At 53.7% G+C, this 19233-nt stretch overlaps 1 protein-coding gene across 11 annotated transcripts in view; it reads left to right on the forward strand.

Annotated features, from left to right (window-relative positions):
• The window catches only part of ARHGAP32 (Rho GTPase activating protein 32), a 246412-nt gene that overhangs the window by 180772 nt on the left and 46407 nt on the right, over positions 1-19233 (forward strand). For 5 of the 11 annotated variants that reach the window (XM_064173280.1, XM_064173279.1, XM_064173274.1 and 2 more), the window contains 2 exons: positions 2154-2204; positions 5556-5630. The exons of 2 other annotated variants lie outside the window; for them this stretch is intronic. In XM_064173280.1, coding sequence (XP_064029350.1) covers positions 2154-2204; positions 5556-5630 — 126 coding nt within the window. Of the gene's footprint in view, positions 1-2153; positions 2205-5555; positions 5631-11068; positions 11089-14647; positions 15148-15499; positions 15619-19233 lie in introns of those variants that run through there. 4 more of the 11 variants (XM_064173277.1, XM_064173283.1, XM_064173284.1 and 1 more) reach the window with 4 other exon arrangements.

Here is a 19233-nt window from a genome sequence, read left to right on the forward strand (position 1 = left end):
AAAAAGCAGATGGAGAGGAAAGAGCTTCCTGCCCTCTGCTTTGATTAGTATTTATAATGAGAGGGTTTGATTTGCTGGAGTGACACAGGGACAGCATTTTGATGGCACCACCAAGTGCTGTAATGGTCTCTCATGCACTGCAAATGATGACTGAAGTGCAGGAGCAAATGAAGCACAGGGGATGGGAGAGGGAGGTTGGGTTTGAGTGAAGGCTCTGCTTTTAGAAGCAAGATTTGCTTTGACCTAACACTGGAGGTATGTGGGGGACAGCAGGGATAATGCAGCCATTCTGTGCTTCTGTGCTCCTCAACCTCCCTGGGCAACCTGTGCCAGTGTCTCACCACCCTCACTGTCTGTGACCCACAACCTCCTTGGACAACCTGTGCCAGTGTCTCACCACCCTCACTGTCTGTGCTCCACAACCTCCCTGTACAACCTGTGCCAGTGTCTCACCACCCTCACTGTCTGTGCTCCACAACCTCCCTGGACAACCTGTGCCAGTGTCTCACCATCCTCACTGTCTGTGATCCACAACCTCCCTGGACAACCTGTGCCAGTGTCTCACCACCCTCACTGTCTGTGATCCACAACCTCCCTGGACAACCTGTGCCAGTGTCTCACCATCCTCACTGTCTGTGATCCACAACCTCCTTGGACAACCTGTGCCAGTGTCTCACCATCCTCACTGTCTGTGATCCACAACCTCCTTGGACAACCTGTGCCAGTGTCTCACCACTCTCACTGCAAAGAGCTTCCTAACACCCAGTTTAAATCTCCCCTCTGCCACCTTTCTGGGCAGCCTGTTCTAGGGCTCAGCACCTTCACACCAAAGAAGTTTCTCCTCATGTTCAGGTGGGTTCCAGTTTGTGCCTGTTGCTTCCTGTCCTGTCACTGAGCACTGAGTCTGACCTAGTCCTATTGACACTGGGATCTTGGGGATCTTCTCAATGCTCATCAGTACCTAAAGAGCAGGATGCAATGACTCTTCTCTGGACCCACCTGGACACTGTGATCCTGGGCAAGCTGCTGTGGGTACCACTGCTTTAGCAAGGGGCTTGGACTGGATGAGCCCCAGAGATCCCTTCCAAGCCCCACCAGGGATCTGGTGTCTCTCAGGAAGGACAGCTTTTGTTAGGGGGCTACAAGAAAGCTGGGGAGGGACTTTTTAGGCTGCCAGGGAGTGATAGGACTGGGGGGAAAGGAACAAAGCTGGAGGTGGGGAGAGTCAGATTGGAGGTGAGGAAGAAGTTCTTCAGCATGAGGGTGGTGAGAGCCTGGGAGGGGTTGCCCAGGGAGGTGCTGGAAGCCTCATCCCTGGAGGTGTTTAAGGCCAGGCTGGATGAGGCTGTGGGCAGCCTGCTCTAGTGTGAGGTGTCCCTGCCCATGGCAGGGGGGTTGGAACTGGCTGCTCCTTGTGGTCCCTTCCAACCCTGACTGATTCTATGTTTCTGTTGCCAGTGCAGCCATCAGCTCTGGTACACAGACACAGTCTCAGCCAGGAGGGCCAGAGCAGAGCAGGGAGCAGTGCTCAGGCAGGGAGGGCTGTGGCATATGATCTGTGATCTCCTGGTGTGGCCCTGGCCAGGTTTCCAGAGAAAGCTTGGCCCTAAAGGACTTTGGGTTTGCTTTTGCTCAGGATAGTCAGTGAGCTGGAGCAGCTGTCTGCTTTAGCACCTTTAGAAAGGGAGGAAAGGTGAATCTGGGAGGAACCAAATTACAGCATCCCTGGGAGCTGATTTCCATTGGAAGTGGTTGGCATCGTCCATCTGTCGAGCAACATCCTGCAGCCCTTTCCCTTCAACGTGGCCTTAGCCATGCCCACATGCTCAGCAGAAGCAAGGCAAACAAATCCTCTGCTTCTCTGCCTTGCTCAGCAGGGTTGAGCCCAGTGCTAAAAGTTCACAGATGCCAAATATTTGGAGTGTCTTTTTGGAGCTGGGACCTGCTGGGAGGGAAATTCCTGGATCGTAAGGCATTTCCACAGTGGCTTGGGTCTGAAGCACCAACCAGCTCCAAGGGTTGGGTCTCTGGTGGTGGTTTGCACTGAGCCTAGCTGAGCTTGGTGTGAAATGAAGGCACCTGCAGTGGGGGCATGTTTTAACCAACTGTTTCTTGTTTGTTTCTTTTCTTTTCTATCAATGACACCTTCCCAGTCTCCCCTGCCCACGGAGCACGTCCAGCGTCCTGGAGCTACTTCCCCCCTTGTACGTGTTCCTTTGTGCCTTTTGGCCTTTCTTTTCCTCCCTGGCCCTCTCTCTGTCCTTTGCTTTTCTTCTTCTCCCTCTTCTTCTGCTTGCACCTCTGGGGTTTCCTTCCTTCCTTGTCCCTCCCTCTATCCATCCCTCACACCCTATATCCCTCCCTTCCTCTTATCCTTCTTCTCCCTTCCTCCCTCCCTCCCTCCCTCCCTCTTCTCTCTCCCTCCCTCCCTCCCTCCCTCTTCTCTCTCCCTCATCTCTCTCCCTTCTTCTTCTCCCTCCCTCCCTCATCTCTCTCCCTTCATCCCTTCCATCTTCCCTCTTCTCCCTCTTCTCCCACCTACATCTCCCTCCCTCTTCTCCCTCCCTCTACCCCTTCCTTCCTCTCTCTTTTCCCTCCCTCCCTCCTTCTTCTCCCTCTTCTCCCTCTTCTCCTTCTTCTCCCTCTTCTCCCTCTTCTCCCTCTTCCCCCTCTTCTCCCTCCCTCTTCTCCCTCTTCTCCCTCCCCCTTCCTGCCTTGCTGCCTTCTCCCTGCTTGACTTCCTCTCTCTCCTCCTTCCTCTTCTCCTTTGGTGCAAGTCAGTAGCTCTGATTCTCTGAAGGATATTCAGGGAAACCAACCCAACCCAACCTGCCTTTTACAAAGCTGAAGAGCTGTTAAAGAGGCCAGAGAACAGTGCAGCAGGGAGGCAGAGGAGCTGATTTTCACTCTTCTGGTGGAGGTGACAGAACAACAGTCAGGGGGTGGTGAAACTGGGGTAGAGTTTTTCATGATGAGAGCAGAATTTATTACTCTGCCTGGCTCTTAGCCACTGATAAATGAGTAACCTGCCAAAAGGCTTGGGAGAAGACAGAAGAGTGAATGCTCCTCAGATCCAAGGAGGTTCCTTTGCATCTACAGGGATGGAGGAAGGATTTTTCTTAGTCTTTAGAGTGAAATTCCTTGAATCCATGAGCCCTTCCAAGATGCCACTCCTCCTGAGGTCCAGTAGCAACTAACTGCAGAGAATAAAGGCAAGGTTGAGCTTTTTTGCCCTTTTTAACATCAAAACAATTCCTGGTTGCCTACTGCACCTTGGAAGGAGAGGATTGAGGGCCACCCTCCTTGTTAGGCTGGTTGTTGGAGAAGAGTTCAGGGCTAGAGCAGCTCAACTACTCCTCAAAGGTAGAAGGCTCCTCAGTGGTTCAGCTTGTTTTTCCTGTGAAATGAATCTCTGTGGACACAGCCACATCCCTCTGTGAGTCATGGCATTGCAACAGAGGCCAGAAACTTGGCCAGGGCCACACCAGGAGATCACAGATCATATGCCACAGCCCTCCCGTGCCTGAGCACTGCTCCCTGCTCTGCTCTGGCCCTCCTGGCTGAGACTGTTTCTGTGTATCAGAGCTGATGGTTGTGCTGGCAATGGAATCACAGAATCAGTCAGGGTTGGAAGGGACCACAAGGAGCAGCCAGTTCCAACCCCCCTGCCATGGGCAGGGACATCTCACACTAGAGCAGGCTGCCCACAGCCTCATCCAGCCTGGCCTTAAACACCTCCAGGGATGAGGCTTCCAGCACCTCCCTGGGCAATCCCTTCCAAGCTCTCACCACTCTCATGCTGAAGAACTTCTTCCTCACCTCCAATCTGACTCTCCCCACCTCCAGCTTTGTTCCATCCCCCCCAGTCCTATCACTACCTGACAGCCCCAAAAGTCCCTCCCCAGCTTTCTTGTAGCCCCCTTCAGATCCTGCAAGGCCACAAGGTCACCTGGGAGCCTCCTCTGCTCCAGGCTGACCAGCCCCAACTCTCAGTCTCTCCTCGCAGCAGAGCAGCTCCAGCCCTCTGCTCATCAGTCATGCCAGTGAGGAGAGCAGACTTTAAGGGGTCCACTGGAAAATGGACAGCAAAGCTGAGATGGGAACCTTAATTCTGAGCTTCTCCTAGGAAGATACTCAGTGTATGGATCTGGGAAGAGATTTGATGTGTGGAAGTGTTGAGGTCCTGGTCAGATTTGCTGGTGTTAGGGGGAAAGTGACTTTCTGGCCTTAACTTTTAGACATTGATGTTGGGTTGGTGGGGTTTTTTTTGTGGCCCTCAGCTTCCTCAGCTAAACCAAATTGAGATCTGAATAAGGAGGCAGAGGCTGAAGTCTGGTTTTGAAACTGGGACAGAGTGCCTCTGAAAATGAGCTCTGTGCAGGCTCCCAACTGTACCAAAGACCATTACTGTGCAAGCTGCAGCTCTCTTTGAAATCACTGATTCATCCACCAGTGTTTGCCAACCTAAACTGAGAGCCAGTTTGTATGTTTTTTTAACTCTTTCTAAGATGAAATCTGTGTTTATGGTGATGTGGAACTGCTGGAGTGGCTCCAGAGGAGGCCAAGTAGATGATCAGAGGGCTGGAGCACCTCCCCTGTAAGGACAGGCTGAGAGAAAACTCCAGGGAGACCTTAGAGCAGCCTTCCAGGACCTGAAGGGAGCTACAGGAGAGCTGGGGAGGGACTTTTGACAAGGGCTGGGAGTGACAGGCTGAGAGGCAATAGAGTGAAGCTTGAGGAGGGCAGATTTAGACTGGAGGTTAGGAAGAGCATGGGAAACCTCCTCATTAGAGCTGTTCTAACCCTCAGCCTGGGTGCTTCTAGGAACAAGCTGCACATCTCAGTGTTAAGGTTTGACCTGGATATGAGGGCAGATAGAGACTGGGGATTAGGAAGAAGTCCTTTACAGTGAGGGGGTGAACACTGGCACAGGTTGCCCAGGGAGGCTGTGGATGTCCCCTCCCTGGAGGTGTTCAAGGCCAGGTTGGATGAGGCCTTGAGCCACCTGGGCTGGTGGGAGGTGTCCCTGCCCATGGCAGGGGGTTGGAGCTGGATGGTTTTAAGGTCCCTTCCATCCCAAGCCCTTCTGGGAAGCTATGGATGCATGAATAAGTGGATCTGCACTGGAGGTGAGCATTAAGACTGCTTACCCTGCTCACAGCTGAGCCAGCTCTAAGGCCAGTGTTCAGGTACCAGCAGCATCCACCTTCATCCCTGGCAGCTCAGGTTGTCCTGGGGATTTGGCTGCTTATTCCCAGCCTGTTCTTCTCACCTCATCTTTTTGGCTATTTGCCCTGTGAGCTTGGCATGGCACTTCACTCAGACTTCCTTTTGCACATAGACACTGCTAGATAAGAACACTTCAGGTCTAGAAGATGCCAGAGAAGCAACACCTTAGGCTGCTTATCACTGCACTCTGCATTTCTCCAGCCCTGCTTCTCTTAACTGCTGTCTCTACAAACTATGAAGCCCCCAGGAGAGAAACTTGGTTTAACTTTGTCCTTTCTCTTGCCTTCTGTCTGTCTCTCTGCCTTCTCCTCCCTAACCACGTGCAGATTTGGAGCTGGATAGTGTAAAGCCAGGCTCTGCATGTGTTACAGAGGCTCTCAACCAGTCCCAGCTGAGCTCAGGTAGAGCCTGTTGCGTGCCATGGGTCTCTCAATGTCCTAACCAAGCCTAACACTGTGTGTGGTAGCAGTAACCACTTACTAACACCTTAGGTTTGCTTGCAGTAGTTAGATGTAGATGAAATAGTTTATTGTTCACTTTTTTTGTTCCCTGCTGACTACTAAAGCCAATGCAGGATTCTAAGAGTCCACCTTGGGATTGGAGTTGTTTTGGTTGGGAATGACTTTGAAGCTCATGGAGTCCAACCATTCTATACCCTTACCAAGTCTGGTGCCCAACCATCTCCCTCAGCACCACATCTAAGTGATGCAAGTGATTCCACTCAAGTCAGTCAACCCAAGTCTTAAGAGCAGTGCTCAGCAAGACCTTCTGGTGGCCTTCCAGTATGTGGCTGGAAGGCTGAGGAGGGGCTGTTTAGGAGGACTTGGAGTGATAGCATGAAGGGCAATGGTTTGAAACTGGAGCAGGGGAGATTTAGGTTGGACATCAGGAGGAAGTTCTGCATAATGAGAATGGTGAAATGCTGGAACAGGTTGCCCAGGGCTGTGGTTGGAGTCCTATCCCTGGAGACATTCCAGGTCAGACTCAGTGGCTGTGGTTGAGGTCCTGACTTGGAGACATTCAATGTCAGACTCAATGGCTGTGGTTGGGGTCCTACCCCTGGAGACATTCCAGGTCAGACTCAGTGGCTGTGGTTGGGGTCCTACCCCTGGAGACATTCCAGGTCAGACTCAATGGCTGTGGTTGGGGTCCTATCCCTGGAGACATTCAAGGTCAGACTCAGTGGCTGTGGTTGAGATCCTATCCCTGGAGACATTCCAGGTCAGACTCAATGGCTGTGGTTGGGGTCCTACCCTGGAGACATTCAAGGTCAGACTCAATGTGGCCCTGGGCAGCCTGATCCATTTGGAGCTGTCCCTGTTGACTGCAGGGGGTTGGACAAGATGACCTTTGAGGGTCTCTTCCAGCATGGTGCAGTCTGTGAACCTGTGGTGTGGTGCTCATGAATGTAGCCAGTCAGCACTCACAGGGCTCCTGCTGCCCCCACCACAGGGGCTCCATCTCACTTTGTGAAGGACTCCAATATTCAGGGACTTTGAAGCCCTTGGCAAGTGACAAACTTCTTTCCTAGCTCTATTTCAGCTGATGCAAATCTTCTTGTGCTTGTCTTCAGGTAAAGCTCCACTGAAATCCTTCTCTGCATTTCCATTGTTCCCTTCTAAAGCCACCAAAAGATGGATTTCTCTCTTAACTAGGCTTTAAAGCTTTATTTTACTCCTGTGTTGCCTGCTTCCTCCTCTTCTTTTTTTTTCAGCAGGGCAACCTGATCTAGTTGAGGATGTCCCTGCTGACTGCAGGGGAACTGGGACTGGATGACCTTTGGAGGGTCCCTTCCAACCAAAACCTTTCTCTGAGTCTATTTTGCTGCTAGTTTGCATAGACTCACAGAATCAAGCAGGTTGGAAGAGAGCTCCAAGCTCAGCCAGCCCAACCTAGCACCCAGCCCTGCCCAACCAACCAGACCATGTGGCACTAAGTGCCCCAGCCAGGCTTGGCTTCAACACCTCCAGGCACAGCCACTCCACCACCTCCCTGGGCAGCCCATTCCAATGCCAATCACTCTCTCTGCCAACAACTTCCTCCTCACATCCAGCCTAGGCCTGCCCTGGCACAGCTTGAGGCTGTGTCCCCTTGTTCTGTTGCTGGGTGCCTGGCAGCAGAGCCCAACCCCACCTGGCTACAGCCTCCCTGCAGGCAGCTGCAGGCAGCAATGAGCTCTGCCCTGAGCCTCCTCTGCTGCAGGCTGCACCCCCCCAGCTCCCTCAGCCTCTCCTCACAGGGCTCTGCTCCAGGACCCTCCCCAGCCTTGCTGCCCTTCTCCAAACACCTTCCAGCACCTCAACATCTCTCTTGAAGTGAGGAGCCCAGAACTGGACAGAGCACTCCAGGTGTGGCCTGAGCAGTGCTGAGCACAGGGGCAGAAGAACCTCCCTTGTCCTTTGCCCACACTGCTCTTGATCTTGGATTCTGTCAGGAATGCCCAGCTTGGTCTCCCCTGATTGCATTGCATTGCTTGCTTTCAGTGCAGCAAATTCTGATAAAGTGCTTATTTAATGTGAACTGCTCCAGTAATTACCTGTTGGTAGGAGGGGAGGATTTATCAGGGCACACAGCTAGAAGCTGTGCTGCTGCAGTGCTTAGTCTTTGGAGGGCTTTACATTTCTGCCCAGAACTGCAGAGCAAATCCAGACTGCAGCAGCATTTTGCTGTTGGATTTGCATTTCCTTGGAGTCCTCTTTTCTCTTTGCCCTTCCCTCCTTTCAAGTGATTTCTCCCCCCTCCCCTTCCTGTTTTTTTGGCAGAAATAGAAAGGGATGGGAGCTGTGGGCTGATCTGTGGAGATGCTGCTATATTCAGGATTCATCTGGTCTCCCATGAAAGTTGCACCATAAAAATCTGTGGTTCTGCTGGAAAAGTATGAGAGCAGCTCCCTGAAGCCTGTGTGCTAAGGACAGACACTGGCAGAGACTCTGGATGCTGTTCTGCTGCACTGGGCAGGTGCAGCTGGGTGCTCATGGTGGTGAGCATCCCTGCAGCAGGGCCAGGGCAAGCCCCAGTATCAATCCATGCTGGCTGGGAGGGGCTGAGAGCAGCCCCAAGGAGAAGGTCTTGGGGGTGCAGAGCTGGACAGGAGCTGGCATTGAGTGCTGCCAGCCCAGCCCCAGCCTGCCCTGGGCTGATCCCCAGCAGTGTGGGCAGCAGGGGCAGGGAGGGGATCCTGCCCCTCTGCTGTGCCTGCTGAGACCCCCCCTGCAGTGCTGGGGCAGCTCTGGAGTGCTCAGCACAGCACAGACAGGGACCTGTTGGAGCAGGGCCAGAGGAGGCCACAGCAGTGCTGGCAGGGCTGGAAGCCTTCTGCTGTGAGGCCAGGCTGAGAGAGTTGGGCTTGGGCAGCCTGGAGAAGAGAAGGCTCCAGGGAGCCCTTCTGGTGGCTTTTCAGGGCTTAGAGAAGATGAGGACAGACTTTTGAGCTGGGCCTGTTGTGACAGCACAAGGAGTGGTGGTTTGGAACTAAAAGAGGAGATTCAGAGTGGACTGAAGGGAGAAGTTGTTTATGCTGAGGGTGGTGAGAGCCTGGCTCGGGTTGCCCTGAGAAGTGGCAGATTCCCCATCCCCAGAACCATTCCAGGTCAGGGTGGTTGGAGCTCTGAGCAACCTGCTCTAGTTGCAATGTCCCTGCTGACTGAAGGGAGCTGAGTTAGGTGACCTTGCAAGGTCCCCTCTAACCCAAACTGTTCTGTCATTCTATGGTCCTCCCTCCCATCCTTCAAGAAGGAAAACCTTGGCACTTGCAGGTGAAATCTTGTGCAGAGTGAGGAGTTTAGAGGGATGAACTCTTGCAGATGAGCACTGCCTTGTAGCCCATGTGGTCACTTGCAGAAAGACTGAGTGAAGAAGGGAGTTGATCTGGTGACATTTTGGCTTCTTGGTACAAGAGCAGTGACAGTGCAGGTGCAGGACACAGTGAGCTCTGTCTCCAGCTTCAAAGCAGGTTTGCTCTAGTGCTTGTCATGGCAGAGCTGAGTCTCTGTAGGTATAAAAAGGATCCCATCCAGAGCTGACAGCCAAAATAAAACCCAACAGGGAACCAGCAGAGCCACCCAGAACAACCCAGTCAGGGTACAGGCATAGCTGTCCTGGCAGAAGAGCTCTACCAGTGTTGAGAAGCATCTCCAGCATCTGCTGCATCTCCACTGGGAGGCACTACTGGTGTGAAAACAGCGTTGGGAATCAGCCATGGGTCTCCTGGAGTCACAGGGAAGTGCCTGAAACACAGGTCGAAGGAAGAGACAGATTCATTTCTGCCTTGCCTGCAGAGCAGCTTCTTCCTTGTGTGTGGTCACTCATGGCCCCCGAGGCTTTCTGGGGGCAGTAGCTGCAGGCTGCCCACGTTTGGACAGGTGATGCTGTGGGTGGTGGCACTTGGGGACCTGGAAATCATGGAGAAGAGACAGAGCAGGTGGGATCTCTGCATCTGTGCACAGCCTGCATGCAGCAGCTTGGAAATAAGGACATGGGCTGAGTGTTGTGGAGGTACCAAAGAGCTGCAGTCCTGGTTGAGGTCTGCAAACAAGCACAGTGCTTGGAGCTGGGGGTGCTTCACCTGTGCTGAGAGGCTGAGTCCAGCCTGGTAGGATGACTGCTGGTGAAGGGAAGCAGCAGAATTTGGCTGAGCACAGAGAGGTGTTGGAGGCACCAAGGTGCTGTAAATAAGGCCAGCTTGCTTCCCACATGTTCTGTGCTGCCTTCTCACCCTGCCTGCTCTCCACTTATTTGGGGTGGGGTGGGGGGAGTTGTTCTTTTTAAGTTAGGTTTGGTTGTTTCTAACCACCTCTGTCAAATTGGGCCCTCAGTAATAGCTGAGCTGGGTTGAGCAAAGCTCAGCAGCTGTGCTGAGAGCTTGGAAGCAGTGAACTGAGGCAGTTTGTGGTGCTCTCTTTGTCCTCTTCTTTGCACGGAATCCCAGCGTGGTGGGGTTGGAAGGGACCTCTGGAGATCTTTCAGTCCAGCCCCACTCCTGAAGCAAAGTCACCCACAGCAGCTTGCCCAGGGTCACAGTGTCCAGGTGGGTTTGGAAGCTGTCCAGAGAAGGAGACTCCACCACCTCTTTGGGCAGCCTGCTCCAGGGCTCAGCACCCTCACACTGAAGAAGTTTCTCCTCATGGTCAAATGGAACCTCCTGGGTTCCAGTTTGTGCCCATTGCCTCTTGGTGTGTTGCTGGGCACCACTGAGAAGAGTCTGGCCTTATCCACATGCCTCCCAGCCTCCAGATCCTGATAATCTTCTTGATTGAGAAGATCCCTTCTGCTCTTCTCCAGGCTAAACAACCCCAAAAAGTCATTTTGCCCTCTGTTTGGACAAGATCTGCAGCATGTTTCCACCATAAGCCAAGGCAAGACTCTGCCCTGCTCCCCTCTCTGTCTCCATCTTTCTCTCTCTCATCTCCCTCCTTTCCTTCCCCTCTCCCTGGCAGTGAGTTTAGCTGCTGCAAACTGCCGAGCACAACTTTCCTCTGGCCTTTAGGACTTGCTTTGCAAGCTCATGAATCAGCCTGAGCCTGTGATTAATTCAGAGGACTTTGCTGAGCTGAGGTTTCAGCTGCCAGATCTCATTTAAGAACCTGTGTCAGTGCCACACTCATTCTTCTTCAGCACTGACTCCTGTAGCACCAGTGGGAAGCCTGCTTCAAGTTCCCTGCCGTGTTCTCATGGGAACCAACAGGCAGGTGGAAGCCTCCTTTCACTGGCAGCCTTCCTGGCTGCTTTTTTACCTTGCTAAATGGAATATTTGGGATCTTTTCCCTTGCTAAATGGAGTATTTGGGATCATTTTCCTTGCAAACCCTGCAGGCTGTGGCTGCATCCACCAGGAGACTGAGTCAGCACAGGGGTTGTCCAGGTACCTCCATGTCAAACCTGCTTTGCTGTGAGGTCTGTGAATCAAATCAAACCATCCAAGTTATTAAATGCTGGACCAGATGATCCTTGGAGTCTCTTCCAAGCTGGCATTCTGTGGGCTCTGAGGTTGTCCCCTGGCAGTCTGTTGCATGCTGTGCTGTTCTCTTGGGGGGATTTAACCTCCCAGGCTGCTTCTATCTATATCCTTAATTACCTCTATCTGCTTTCATCTGTGATATTAGCTTCTCCCCCAGAACTCTTAGTTAAATGAGGGGGGTCGTTTATTTGGGGTGGGGGGGGGTCTTTTTTTGGTGTGTTTAGAGAGGATTTGATTGCAGGATGAATCCATCTGAGTTAGAAGCAGAAAATAAAAGCTGCTGGCTGCCTGACTTCTAATGATGGCTTGAAGCTTCCTTCAGTGGTTCCAGCTGGAGAACCAGAAAGAGGAGAAGCTGCAGGGTGTATTAATGTCATTTTTTCAGCTTACTTTGCTTTCCCAATACTTCTGTCTGAACCAACTTTTGGAGGATAGGTTAAACTTCAGGATGTTTAAAGGGTTGAGTTTTTGAGGAGTGTGTGGATGGAGCCTTTTTGTCTGTGATTTCAGGTGCTGAGGGTTGTCAGGTATTCAGGAGAGGCAAGAGGGCATCCCAGTATTGTCTGGTCCAGTAGAGGACAAAGATCCCTGTCCAGGACAGAGTCCATCAAGCTCCAGAGCCAGAGGAGATGTGCCCATAGAATCAACTAGGATGGAAGAGAGCTCCAAGCTCAGCCAGCCCAGCCCAGCACCCAGCCCTGGCCAACCAACCAGACCATGGCACTAAGTGCCCCAGCCAGGCTTGGCTGCAACACCTCCAGCCACAGCCACTCCACCACCTCCCTGGGCAGCCCATTCCAATGCCAATCACTCTCTCTGCCAGGAACTTCCTCCTCACATCCAGCCTGAACCTGCCCTGGCATAGCTTGAGGCTGTGTCCCCTTGTTCTGTTGCTGGGTGCCTGGCAGCAGAGCCCAACCCCAGCTGGCTACAGCCTCCCTGCAGGCAGCTGCAGGCAGCAATGAGCTCTGCCCTGAGCCTCCTCTTCTGCAGGCTGCACCCCCCCAGCTCCCTCGGCCACGTGGAGCTGTGATGGCAGTGCTGGACCAGACACAGGCCTGTTGTAGCCACGTCCCTGGTTGCTCAGGTTTCATTCCTAAAAGCAAGGTGTTTTGTTCCAAGCACGAAGTGTTCTTCACAGGCAGCTGAGTGCAGGTGGGGGGAAAGGTGCTCCATTGTGCACCCTGCAGTGAGAGAGCTCCTCGGGCAGCGATCACATCAGAGCAATCATTAGCAGAGGTGCAGGTGTGCAGCCGAGGGAGCTCTGTGGCAGTGAGGATGCAGCTGGTGTGTTCCTGCTGCATTCATCCCCTGTTTGTGTTGGGCTTTTTTCAGTGGGGTTGATATGAGGAACGTTCCTGCAGCGGGGAGGCAGTGTCGGGAAGAAGGTTTTGTGTTCAGAGCTGTGCTTAAGACATCTAGAACCAGCTTTAGGAGTCATGCTTGGCTGCTAAGGAAGAAAGTACTGTGATAGATAGTGTGCTCGTTGCCCAAGCCAAGCCCTTCCAGTCATAAATAGCAGGGCTAACGAGGAGCTGGAGAACCAGTCCTGTGTGGAGGTGTGAGTCAGCAAACCATTTTGCAACAAATGCCTTTGCTTGGGGAGAAACCATCAGCACCAAAAAGCAACGAGTTTTACCCTCCTGATCAGCCAGATGTCTGCATAAACAGAAGCAGATTCCTCTTTAATCCTCCTGACCCTGAGGTTGGCCACCTTATCTGCTGAGCCCACATTTCAAAGTGTGTGACAGCAGTTGCTGAGACTGATGAGGGACACTGCAGCCTCCTCTGAGCCCAGGGGCTTGGGGTCAGCAGCAGCTTTTATTCCTCAGGCATGCCATACCTTGAGGGCTGTGTTCAGTTTTGGGCACTGCAATACAAAAGGTGCTGGAGTAGGTCCAGAGGAGGGCAATGAAGCTGGGGAAGGGCCTGGAGAAGAAATTTGATGAGGAGAGACTGAGGGAGCTGGGGATGGGTAGTGTGAAACAGAGGAGGCTGAGGGCAGAGCTCATTGCTGTCTACAGCTACCTGAAGGGACATTGTGCAGAGGCTGCTGCTGGGCTCTGCTCAGGGAACTGGAGCCAGAGCAAGGGGCATGGCCTCAAGCTGAGGCTGGGGAGGTTTAGGTTGGACATTAGGAAAAAGTTTTTCCTGGAGAGAGTGGTCAGGGAGTGGAATGAGCTGCCCAGGGAGGTGCTGCAGTCCCCCAGCCTGGCTGTGTTTCAGGGTGGTTTGGCTGTGGTGCTTGGGGCTGTGGTTTAAGGTGCCTCTTGCAGAGCAGGGTTCTGGGTTGGACTTGGTGCTGCTGAGGGCCTTTGCCAGCCTGCATGGTGCTGTGATCCTGTGAAATGCAGGTCACACCACCAATCTCACTAGAGAAGAAAAGCTAGAGAGCCTGGCTGAAGTTTCCTGAGCCCTGTGACCCTCCTGGCTTTAGTGCTTGCTGGGTGCATGGCATGGCCAAGCAGGCTTGGTGGTGAAGTCAAGTTTTGGTGTCTTCTGCTTTCTGCTCCTGCTCTGGAGTGTGGTGAGATGGCACAGGCAGGTTTTGGAGGGAGGTCTCTGTAAACTCATCTGTGTCCTTCTCCTTTGCTGTTGTACATGGCAGAAGTTCAGCAGAATGGTGAGTTGGGTTTGTTCTCAGGGAGCTGATCAAGGAAGCTACAAACTGTGCAGGTTAACAGCCACAGGGGGAGGCTGTGATTAGCCACAGGTGGGAGGGGGCAGCTCTGTGATTAGATTAACCGAAGGGACATCCTGGATGCAAATTGTCCCCAGAGCTGAGAGGCAGGTGGGGCTCATCTGAATGTGGTCCCGGCTGCAAGTCTGGACGCGTTTCAAAGCATTCCAGCACGCTCAACATCTGTCCCTTCGTTTAGGACGTGCTGAGGCCACCCTTATGGACTTGAGAATCTACAGGTCAGGGTGGCACAAGCATGCCCCTGACCTCCGCAGTCTGTATGAGGTTGGGGTTTGAGCCTCTTTGTGGTGCTCCTCTGTAGTGTCAGTGGCAATGGAGGTGCAGTTTAGCTCCGTGCAAGGAGCAGGACAGCTGTGGGTTTGACTTGGCAGCGCTGGGTTAACAGCTGGACTTGATCATCTTAAAGGTCTCCTAACCAAAACGATTCTGTGACCCCACGGATAAACTTGAGTGTAGCTCTCCTGGCCCCGTTGTTGTGTTTTCCCGAGGCTTTCCCAGGCTGGGAGTCAGCGTAGTGGTGACCTGACTGTGCTCACTGTTCTTAAAGGTCCCTTCTAACCAGAAGGATTCTGTGATGCTGTGGATAAACTCGGGTGCAGCTCTTCTGGCTGCAGTCTTGCTGTTTTCCCAAGCTGGAAGAGGATGGCAAGCCCGAATCCATCCTGATAAGGAGCTGGAGGAGAGCTCAGGGCTGATGTTGAGAGAAACCAGAGGTCTGACTCTGCCCAGACCGAGCTGCGCTTTGCTTTGCTCCCCTTTCTGCTCCTCTGCCCTTTGCCCACTGATGAACCCATGGCCCGGCCAAGGTCCAAAGGGCCACGGGGGAGGGAGCGAGGATCGGAGGGAAGGGAAGAGAAGGGAAGCGGGGGAAGGAAGAGACCCCACACCTTGCCCCCGCTCCGCCCCACTGCTCAGCCGCGCGTCCCTGGGAGGGAAGAGGAGGAGGGGACGAGAGCAGCCTGACTGCGCCCGGCCCTGCGCTCCGGCAGCCGGCGGGGACAGATCCACCTGCGGGAGGTGGAGCCGGGGCCGGGCTCTCCGGGGAGGGGCCTGCAGGAGCCGCAGAGGCGGCTGCACCCTCCGCCAGCCTCCCGGAGCCGAGCCGGACCGAGCCGCGCCGCTCCGCCGAGCACCGCCTGCGCTGCCCTCGGCTGCTCCGTCCCCTCCTGGGCCGGGCGGGCAGAGCCCAGCCTGAGACCCTCCCCCCGCCGGCGACTGAGCTGCTCGGGAGAGCTTCTGAGCCCCACGACCAGCGGAGGAAGGTAAGGGAGGTCTCGGCTTCATCCCCACCCCCCTCTTCCCTCGCTCATCGCCTCTCTTATGTAAGACCTGAGGAGTATTTTTAGGTGCCTGCGCCCACTTGTTGCTTAGTAACTTGCCAGGTATTTAATGTGCCGGCTGGGAGCTTCCGATGGCTTTAAACGAGGGCTTCTTCCCTTGCCTGGCCATGTCGCGTTGGGGAAAGAGCCGACTTAGACTGCTGGACTCGTTTGGGTTGGAAAAGACCTTTCGGGTGATCGCGTCCAACCGCTTGCAGCTCTGCCAGGGTCCCTTAGCACCACATCTCTCTGGCTTTTGGACACCTCCAGGGATGGAGATTCAAGCACCAACCTGGGCAGCCTGTGCCAGTGTTTGAGAACCTTTTCCTGGCACATCCTGAGCTTCAGACCCTTCTCCGCCCCCCAGATGGGCACAGCAGAGCCAGGCTGTGCTGTACAGTGCCCAGCGCACAGGTCTGTGTGGCACAGGAGGTTGTGCCTGCGGCGGCACTGGGCTTATGCTGGGGCAGCGCAAGTGAGGTGCTCGAATTGAGGTGTCTTATACTGGAGCAATGCAAGTGAGGTGCTCGAATTGAGGTGTCTTATACTGGAGCAATGCAAATGTGGTGCTCGAATTGAGGTGCCTTATACTGGAGCAATGCAAGTGAGGTGCTCGAATTGAGGTGTCTTATACTGGAGCAATGCAAATGTGGTGCTCGAATTGAGGTGTCTTATACTGGAGCAATGCAAATGTGGTGCTCGAATTGAGGTGCCTTATACTGGAGCAATGCAAGTGAGGTGCTCGAATTGAGGTGTCTTATACTGGAGCAATGCAAATGTGGTGCTCGAATTGAGGTGTCTTATACTGGAGCAATGCAAATGTGGTGCTCGAATTGAGGTGTCTTATACTGGAGCAATGCAAATGTGGTGCTCGAATTGAGGTGCCTTATACTGGAGCAATGCAAATGAGGTGCTCGAATTGAGGTGTCTTATACTGGAGCAGTGCAAGTGAGATGCTCAAATTGAGGCATCTAATACTGGGGCAATGCAAGTGAGGTGCTTGAATTGAGGTGTCTTATATAGGGGCAATGCAAATGAGGTGCTCGAATTGAGGTGTCTTATACTGGAGCAGTGCAAGTGAGATGCTCAAATTGAGGCATCTAATACAGGGGCAATGCAAGTGAGGTGCTCGAATTGAGGTGTCTTATATAGGGGCAATGCAAGTGAGGTGCTCGAATTGAGGTGTCTTATATAGGGGCAATGCAAGTGAGGTGCTCGAATTGAGGTGTCTTATACAGGGGCAATGCAAATGAGGTGCTCGAATTGAGGTGTCTTATACAGGGGCAATGCAAATGAGGTGCTCGAATTTGAGGCGTCTTATACAGGGGCAATGCAAATGAGGTGCTCAAGTTGCTTCGTTTGTGGTGGAGTAGCCTGGGTCACGTTTGGAGCCACACCACTGGGGTCACCTCCTTGGGCAGATGGCTGGGACCCCGTTTTCAGGCAGATCACCGGGGTTGTGTGTGCCTCCAGGTGCAAAAGTACCTGCTCCGGTGCCACTCTGACACCCTGGCACCTGCCTGTGCGCCCTTTTGCTGCTGCTGTGGGAGGAGATCCTCGGGCATCTGTGCCCTTGGGCAGGTTGCCTGGCTTGGTGGTTGGCTTCTCTTGCCAGGTGAGGATTGATTAACGCCTCGTACTTCCCCACCCCCCTTCTCCTTGCTAATTGTTTTACTGCTGCTTCGCTTTTACTCATCTCCGAGTTGAGGTTTCTATTGCACTTCGCTCCTCAGCAGACCCGCAGCTGTAAACCTCTTTATTGGGCTTACTCTGAGGTCACGAGTGTGCAGTGAGCTGGAGCTGTTAAAAGGATCCTATTCCATGTGAAGATTCCCACCCAAATCCCAAGGGAGAAGGGATCTCAGCTTGCCTGCCTCCTCCGGCTGCCCACCGGGTCCTTGGGGCTGGGGAGCTGCCAGCCCAGCTCTCCCTGCAGGGTTTATCCCTGCTCCAAAGAGGCAGCTGCCCGATGGGAATGCCCAGAATTTGAATTTCAATGGCTTTTTGCATATCCCTTTATCTTTTTGCTCCCCCTCCCCTTCCCCTGCCTGCCGAAGGATGCATTCCTGAGCATTAATGCTCTGGGTGCTGTTGTTGGGGTGAAGGGGCAGGAGGTGAGGATTTTCCTATCTAAAAACGCTCCTCTTTTGTTCGTGGCAGCCCCGGGGCAGTGAATCCACTCTGGAAAACAGCATTCCCAGGGTGAAGAGTTAGGGTGATGGTAGGAGGCACTTTGCAAGTGGCCCTGGCTCGTCTGTTCCTATTTGTTCAGAAAGCCTCCTAGAAGCTATAGTCTGTTTTAAGGACTAAATGCCCTGCAGGGTCTTATTATTTATGACAGGCAAGACAGGAGACCTTCCCCTTCCACTCTTCCCTGACCTCCTTTGTTCTGGGCATGATAAAAGAGTCTCCTTGGAAATCAAAGCTCTGGTCTGGTGAGAGCAAAGGCAAGAATAAAGCAGGCAAAACAATACAATATCTGCAGTCCTGCATCTTCAGTTCTGGGCCCCTCAATCCCAGAGAGATGTTGAGGTGCTGGAACATGTCCAGAGAAGGGCAACAAAGCTGGTGAGAGGCCTGGAACACAAACCCTGTGAGGAGAGGCTGAGGGAGCTGGGGGTGTTTGCCCTTCTCTGGACACCTTCCAGCACCTCAACATCTCTCTTGAATTGAGGGGCCCAGAACTGGACACAGCCTGACCAGTGTTGAGTACAGGGGCAGAAGAACCTCCCTTGTCCTGCTGCCCACACTGCTCCTGAGACCTTAAGCAGCTGAGTCCAGTTGAGAGGTGTCCCTGACCATAGCAGGGAGGTTGAAGTAGATGCTCCCTGAGGTCCCTTCCAAGCTGAGCCATTCTGATTCCATGGTCGATCGAGGGAGGATGCTGCCAACGGGAGGTGTGTGGCTTTTTCAGCTCTGCAGGCTGCTGAGATGGAGAAACCTTTGGCAGAGGTGGCTGGGGTAAGAGTTGATCCTGCTCAGGTGTCACTTAATGGATTAGGTCACGTTTTGGTTCCTGGTTATTATCTAACACACCTGCTTGGTCTCCAGGCTTGCTCACCTGTTGGTGCTTCCTTTGTTGTCCTGAAAGCTGCTGCACCACTGAACAAATCTGCCACACCACTGACACCTCCCCCAGGACACAGTGGGGTTCAAAATAAGGTTTCTTAGAATAGAATGGGGGTTGGAAGGGACCACAAGGAGCAGCCAGTTCCAGCCTCCCTGGGCAATCCATTCCAGCCTCTCACCACTCTCCTGCTCAACAACTTCCTCCTCATGGCCAGGCTGACTCTCCCCACCTCCAGCTTTGCTCCATTCCCCCCAGTCCTGCCACTCCCTCACAGCCTCAAAAGTCCCTCCCCAGCTTTTTTGTAGCCCCCTTCAGATCCTGGCAGGCCACAAGAAGGTCCCCTGGGAACCTCCTCTGCTGCAGCCTGCACAGCCCCAACTCTTTCAGTCTGTGCTCACAGCAGAGCTGCTGCAGCCTCTCAGCATCCTCCTGGCCCTGCTCTGGACACACTCCAGCATCTCCACATCCCTCTTGTTATGGGGGCTCCAGAACTGGATGCAGCACTCCAGGTGGGGTCTCAGCAGAGGACAGCAGAGGGGCAGAATCCCCTCCCTGGCCCTGCTGGCCACACTGCTGCTGCTGCAGCCCAGGCTCTGCTTGGCTTTCTGGGCTGCAAGTGCACACTGCTGGCTCCTGTTGAGCTTCTCCTCCAGCAGCACCCCCAAGTCCCTCTCCTCAGGGCTGCTCTCCAGCCTGGCACTGCCCAGCCTGGATTAGTGCTTGGCCTTGCCTCACCCTAGCTGCAGGACCTTGCACTTGGTCTTGTTGACCCTCCTGAGGTTGGCTTGTGCCCACCTCTGCAGCCTGCCCAGGTCCCTCTGGCTGGATCCCTGCCCTCCAGCCTGGCTGCTGCAGCACACAGCTTGCTGTGGGCAGCAAACCTGCTGAGGCTGCACTCAGTGCCTCTGTCCATGGCACCCACAAAGATGTTGAACAAGACTGGCCCCAGGACTGATCCC

This window comes from Pogoniulus pusillus, chromosome 38, assembly GCF_015220805.1.
Source record: "Pogoniulus pusillus isolate bPogPus1 chromosome 38, bPogPus1.pri, whole genome shotgun sequence".
In the NCBI taxonomy this organism is placed as follows: domain Eukaryota; kingdom Metazoa; phylum Chordata; class Aves; order Piciformes; family Lybiidae; genus Pogoniulus; species Pogoniulus pusillus.